At 37.4% G+C, this 7,580-nt stretch overlaps 1 protein-coding gene across 1 annotated transcript; it reads right to left on the bottom strand.

The window, feature by feature from the left end:
- Positions 1-5,238: 5,238 nt before the first annotated feature.
- Positions 5,239-7,580, bottom strand: LOC148691161 (uncharacterized). Its single transcript, XM_088683856.1, has 3 exons — positions 7,178-7,580; positions 5,513-6,370; positions 5,239-5,402 (listed from the first exon to the last, which is right to left on the bottom strand). Exons 1-3 carry the CDS (start codon positions 7,191-7,193, stop codon positions 5,371-5,373), a joined length of 906 nt encoding a protein of 301 aa, XP_088539982.1. The 5' UTR covers positions 7,194-7,580; the 3' UTR covers positions 5,239-5,370.

Below are 7,580 nucleotides of genomic sequence, written 5' to 3'. Positions count from 1 at the left end.
ATATCATATAACAAAAAAAATAATATATTGTCATAAATCTATCTGCAAATCATTTTACCCTAACTCAAGTAACAAAAATATGAATATATATCATATCTATAAGTAAGATATGAAACCTAACTAAAAGGTAGAAAAAAAAAACATAATATATCTACAAGCAAGACACATGAATCTTACTTGATTATAAAAAAGAATCTGTCATATAAGTAGAGAAATATAATTAACCTGTGATATAGGTTGATTATAAAAATAAAAAATAAAACCTATAAATGGGGTTTAAAACGGGATAAAGAACAAGAAAGAACAAAAAATAATAATAATCAAAGAGATAATTAGGAAGAAATTTGATTTTTATAATAAATCTTATCATTGAAGAGATAATTATTGATAATAAAATAATAAGATTTAAGGAATTGGACTTATTTTAATAAATTAGACTATTCCTACTATTGGCTCAAAAAATTGGACCTATATCAAGTTTCCCCTATATATATATATATATATATATATATATATATATTTACACAGATAATAATATATATTATTTTTTAATTATAGTTAGAGTTAATTTGAACCGTTGGATCGTTTCGAATTAATCTATGTTGTCCATCAATTCCTTATTAGGCCTTCAGCTTTCTCCCCGTCGAGGACTCCACTCTAGTTTCGAATTTTCATTTCATTTATCAGTTCTCACTCACTCAGACTCAGTCTCACTCAAATCCAACTCCGGCCAGCCATTCACCGGCCCACCACCGCACGGATCATCCACCGCTGTCTCTCTCCGACGGTGGACCCTTCCTTCATGACATAGAGCCACAGCCACCATCGGTCTCTCTCTCTTGTGATTCTCTCTATCACAACTCTCTCTCGCGATTCTCTCTCTCAGGAGTCTCTGACTCTCTCACGTGATTCTCTCTCTCAGATTCAGACACAGGTAAATAAATATGGGAATTAATTTAGGGTTTGTGAAATTTAATTTACGAATTATAGATTAGGGTTTGTAATTTTACGGTTTTTGAAATTTAATTTTCGAATTCTAGATTAGGGTTTGTTTGGTTTCACAAATCAGATTCTATTTAATTGATCTAATGGTTCAGGTTCTTGGGTTTTTGCATATTGTTGAAGGTCCAAAGGAACTAGGCTCTTTTGCTTTGCTACTGCAACTTTTGTGCTGGAGTTTTATTTACCAACAGGTAAATATCTCAGATGAGTTCTATTTAATTGTATGCTCTCTTGAATTGTATGTAAGCAGTAATATAAAGAATCAAACTACAACTGCATAGCAAACCAACACGACACTAGGGTTACCATAAGCATATACGCTTCAGTAACTGAAGGACCATCCCATGCAGTACAAGAAATCAACTTACCTGGAGGTATCGCCATTCTGAGAGCAACAGATGAAGTCTTCTACTTCCAACACTCGTTAAATCTCCTCTCTAAGTGAATAGGGTTTTAGATATTAAGGAAGCCTTAGTGTGGAAGCAGGGACTTCAACTATTTATACAATCACTCATCGATAGAGATCCACTCGGTCCAGCCTATTAACAGAAGGAGTGTTGATCTCTATCTCAAAGAGTTTTAGTCCCATCATGACTTGATATACTAGTGTATATCAGATAAGGATCGAAACTAGGACAGCTGCAATACATGAAACTCCATGACTCTTATCGCATTAGGGCTCTCAAACTTCTCGTGTTTCACACAACCAGTACAACCAATTATGCGCCACACAAGTAGTCCAGTTGTGATCTCATTGTCATTCAAACAAGGTTTTACATTCTCCCACTTGAATGTCAATGATATGCCTCAATACAATAAGAATCATGATGATCATTGAGTTCCCAAAAGCTTGCAACTGATCCTACTCAGTGACTTGTCATTTTTTAAGAAAAATATAGGACCACAGAAAACAAAGCACGCATTGCTTGCACTTTGCACTCTGTGATCACATACATATTTATCATAAAAACACTATGCCACCTTTACGAGTCATGATGTTGAGAACTGATAATTTGTATCGTCAGATATCAGTTCCATATAACAAACTGGAATGATTCCAGTACCAAAGTCGTTTGTCAAAGCATAATCAGCTATTCAAACAAGTCAATAATAATTAACAACTGTCGAAAATCACAATAAAGATAACTGCAATAAAACCTACGTAGTTCATGGAGTGCTTACTCCCACTCATTAACAGAATCAAAGAGTTCTTTCACTCCCATGTTGAAGACATGTTTCTTGAAGACTCCCACTGGTAAGGCCTTTGTCATCGGGTCAGCTACCATTAAGCTTGTGTGGATGTACTCAATTTCGACAGTCTCCTTCTTCACTTCATCTCTCACTTTTAGGTACTTAATATCCATCAATCTACTAGCATATGACCTTTTGTTATTCTTTGAAAAGAAAACTGCAGCTTTGTTGTCACAATACAACTTGAGGGGCCTGTCAACATTGTCAACGATTTCCAATCCTCTCACCATGTTTTTGAGCCAAACAGCTTGTTGAGTTGCTGCATAGCACCCTATAAACTCAGCTTCCATGGTTGAAGATGCAATACTCTTCTGTTTTTCACTTTTCCACGATACTGCACCATTAGCCAACAGAAAAATGTAACCATTCGTCGATTTTCTGTCGTCCACACATCCTGCCAAGTCTGAATCTGTGAATCCCACCAACTCCAGCTTGTCCACATAACTGTAAGTTAACATGAAATCTCTTGTTCTTTTAAGATACCTCAGTACCTATTTCGCTGCAACCCAATGTGCTGTACCAGGATTTGATTGAAACCTTCCTAGTACACTTACTGCAAAAGCCAGGTCCGGTCTTGTGCATACCTGGGCATACATAAGACTCCCTACAAGAGATGCATAGGGCTTATCCTTCATTCCCTCATTCTCTAATTCATTTTTGGGACATTGATCACTGCTCAGTTTGTCTCCTTTGCCAATAGGCAATTCACCACTCGAACACTTGTCCATATTGAATCTTTTAGTGACTCTGTCGATGTACTGCCTTTGGGAGAGACCAAGAGACTTCTTAGCACGATCTCTTACAATTTCTATTCCTAAAACGAATCGAGCTTCCCCCAAGTCCTTCATGTCAAAGTTTTGAATGAGCATACTCTTAGTTGTCTGTAGTAGAGACATATCGGAGCTAGCTAATAATATATCGTCCACATACAACACTAAGAATATAACCTTTGACCCAAGGACTTTCAGATAAATACACTCATCCATTTTGTTTTCTTGAAAACCTGAAGCTGCCATTACCTGATCAAATTTCTTATTCCATTGCCTTGAGGCTTGTTTTAAGCCGTATATAGACTTATTCAGCTTACAAACCATCGTTTCTTTCCCCCTTTCAACAAATCCAGGTGCTTGGTGCATGTAGATATCTTCTTCAAGGTCTCCATTCAGAAATGTCGTCTTGACATCCATTTGGTGAAGTTCTAAATCAAAGTGTGCCGTGATAGCTAGGATTATTCTCATGGAATCTTTTGTTGAGACTGGAGAAAACGTCTCATTGTAGTCAATTCCTTCCCTTTGTGTAAAACCCTTCGCTACTAGCCTTGCTTTGTGTTTGTCAATGTTGCCTTGTGAGTCTCGTTTTGTCTTGAACACCCACCTGCAACCAATGATTTTTGTTGTCCCAGTTGGCTGTGGAACTAGACTCCACACATTGTTTTTCTCCATAGATTCCAGTTCTTCATGCATGGCTTGTTTCCATAACGTTGATCGTGCACTTGATATTGCTTGATTGTAGGACAAGGGATCATCTTCATCACCTATAGTGTGTTCTGCCTCATTTAGGTACACGAAATCAGGCAGTAATACTGCTTTACGTACTCGCTGTGATTTGCGAACATTCGATTCCAACCTTGTAGTAACTGGAGCATTTGTGAGATCTTCTTCAGTTGTTTGTACAGGTGCATGTACTTCACTTTCTTGGACATCTGCACAGGCCATGTGTTCCTCATTTGCTGTCTCATCTTCATAGGACATATGTAAGCTGCTATGAAGAGGACGTGGCTGCATGGGAATACTGTGAGTGGATGCATGCTGATCAGGCAACTCATTGTTAAGTGGGATTTCTTCAAAATCTGGGGATAGAGCTGTTGAGTTACTGAAATCAGTCTCATCCTCATCTTCAAGAAATCGTGCATTATGTGTTTCCATGACCCTCGAGTGACTGTTAGGGCAATAGAATTTATACCCTTTAGACTTCTCAGAATATCCAATGAATTTGCAACTGATGGTTCTTGGATCAAGTTTCTTTTCTGTTGGATTATAAAATCTGGCCTCAGCATTGCAACCCTATACATGAAAGTGGTTAAAACTCGGTTTCCTTCCAGTCCAAGCTTCGAATGGAATCTTGTCCACTGACTTGCTTGGTACTCGATTCAATATATAGTTTGCAGTTTTCAGTGCTTCTCCCCAGAGAAACATTGGAAGCTTTGAATGTGCAAACATGGATCTGATCATGTCTTTTAGGGTTCGATTCCTTCGTTCAGCAACTCCATTTTGATGCGGAGTCCCAGGTGTAGTATACTGGGCCACGATGCCATTTTGTTCAAGATAAGTTGCAAAAGGTCCTTTGTGTTGTCCAGCCTCAGTGAACCTGCCAAAATACTCACCACCTCTATCGGATCTCACAATCTTAATGTGTTTGTCCAGTTGTTTTTCAACTTCCAAATGAAATGTTTTAAAGCATTGCAAGGCTTCAGATTTTTCAGAAATAAGGAAAATATATGCAAACCGTGAAAAATCATCAATGAAGGTTATGAAATATGATTTTCCACAGATGGTTTTAATTGGAAAAGGTCCACAAATGTCAGTGTGTATGATTTCTAATAGACATTGGCTACGGTTTGACCCTATTTTCCTAGTATTAGTGAGCTTTCCCTTAAAACAGTTAATACACTCTTTAAAGTTGCTGAAATCAAGTTGTGGCAACAAGTCTTGTTTTGTAAGTGTGATGATCCTTTCTTTAGAGATGTGCCCCAACCTTTTGTGCCAAAGCATTGAGGTTTTTGCATGAGAGAGCACCTTTTTAGAATCAACACTTTGAACATTAAAACATTCAATCTCATAAGTACAATTCATTTGCCACATATCAACTTTGAGATTAGCTTCACCAAGCAATTTATTCGAGTCATTTGAATGGAAAAACTTTACACTTTGACTGTCACCCACAAATGTAAAGCCGGACTTAACTAACTTAGATGCAGAAATTAAATTCCTTCGCATGGAAGGTACATAAAGTACTGGACTTAATTCTAAAATAAAGCTAGAGGAAAGAACTAATTTGACACTTCCTATGGATTCGACAGCAACTTTGCTCCCATTCCCCACATAGACATTGTAGACTTCATTGTTTATCACCCTTGTTTTTGAGAAGCCCTGCAAGGAATTGGTTATGTGAATAGAACAGCCCGTGTCAAACCACCAACTATTAGGAGGAATATAAACTAGATTGGACTCAACACACACAAAAACATTTATTTCATTACCTTTCTTAACAAGCCAATTCTTAAAGCCATTGCAATTCTTTCTTAAGTGACCTGTTTCTTTGCAAAAATAACACTCCTTTTCTTTCTCAGTTTCGACATTAGCAGTTTTAATTTTATGAGATCCTTTAGAGATGATGTTAGCATTTTTAAATGAAAAAGAAATTTCTTTCTTCTTCTTCTTACCAGCAGCCACGGTTGAACCTTGATTGAAGTCCCTTTTGCGTTTTTCTCCTTGCACAAAATTCACATCCACTGATTTGTCACTCCCGAGCCGATCTTCTTCTTGTGCACACATAGTGATCAGTTCATCAATGCCCCATTTAACCTTCTGAGTGTTATATGAAACTTTGAGCTGCCCATATTTTGAAGGCAGGGAGTTCAAAGCCATATGAACTAGGAACTGATCAGTCATGGGTACTTCAAGGTCTTTCAACTTTTGAGCAAGATCAACCATCTTCAGAATGTGTTCCCTGACACTTCCCTCACCATCAAATTTCATTGAAGTAATTTGAGTTAGAAAAGTCCCAGTTTCTGCCTTGTCAGACTCTTTAAACTTTTCCTCAACTGCAGCCAAGAAGTCTTTTGCATTATCCTGTTTTGGAACACCCCCTTTAACTGACGGAGCCATAGCTTTCCTCATAATCATCAGTGACATTCGATTTGTTCTCTCCCACTTCTCAGCCTTTGCCTTATGATCTGCAGTGCTCTCTGCAGTAATAGCTGCAGGTTTTTCCTCCCTTAATGCCAAATCGAGATCCATAAGGCCAAGAACCATTTCAACATCCTCCTTCCACTTCTTGTAGTTAGAACCGGTCAAAGTCTCAATATTATTGAAATTGAGGGATGTCATATGAGGAGCTGCAAAACCAAAGGTTAATTTTCACAGTTGTTAGTTATCTAAGTGTCAATAATCAAACGGAAAATGATACCTAATCCTTTTTCCGACACATAATCGTATAAGCATAGTATCATCTTTGGACAGAAACCATTTATACTAGATTTGCATAGCCAAAATATTGAATACAAGGGCAGTTTACATAACTTCAACACTTTTGAGCAGATGAAGAATATAATCTTGTCAATTCAATACTTCACTATACATTGATTCATTTGTTTAACTTGAATAAATAAACACTTTTGAGCAGATTATCATTCACGTAATACAGATGAATCACATGTTCGATTCTTTAGACAACAAGCCAAAATCAACAAACTAAACACTTTTGAGCAGATTAGGTGTTGAGATCCTTGTTTACGATTCAAATAAAATATGAATCCAAAAGTTCTTCTTGGTTGAGTTTTTCCAGTGCTGTAACCATCCTTTAAATGATCTTATCTGGACAAAATAGCAAACACAACTGGAGGTATCCATAGCAATAGTTGATTATGTATATAGTGACCATGCAGAATCAATTGTCAGTATGCAGCGGAAGCATATAAATGACACAGGATCAAAATAAATATGTATGTGTTCATATCGAAAGTTAACCATATTGATTAAGGAACCCTAGCCATGTTGGGTTGGCTCTGATACCATATGTAAGCAGTAATATAAAGAATCAAACTACAACTGCATAGCAAACCAACACGACACTAGGGTTACCATAAGCATATACGCTTCAGTAACTGAAGGACCATCCCGTGCAGTACAAGAAATCAACTTACCTGGAGGTATCGCCATTCTGAGAGCAACAGATGAAGTCTTCTACTTCCAACACTCGTTAAATCTCCTCTCTAAGTGAATAGGGTTTTAGATATTAAGGAAGCCTTAGTGTGGAAGCAGGGACTTCAACTATTTATACAATCACTCATCGATAGAGATCCACTCGGTCCAGCCTATTAACAGAAGGAGTGTTGATCTCTATCTCAAAGAGTTTTAGTCCCATCATGACTTGATATACTAGTGTATATCAGATAAGGATCGAAACTAGGACAGCTGCAATACATGAAACTCCATGACTCTTATCGCATTAGGGCTCTCAAACTTCTCGTGTTTCACACAACCAGTACAACCAGTTATGCGCCACACAAGTAGTCCAGTTGTGATCTCATTGTCATTCAAACAAGG

Source organism: Pyrus communis, chromosome 14 (assembly GCF_041283825.1).
Source record: "Pyrus communis isolate YQ-2024b chromosome 14, ASM4128382v1, whole genome shotgun sequence".
NCBI lineage: Eukaryota > Viridiplantae > Streptophyta > Magnoliopsida > Rosales > Rosaceae > Pyrus > Pyrus communis.
The sequence above is the reverse complement of the archived record's forward strand: the minus strand, read 5'-3'. Positions and strand labels throughout refer to the sequence as shown.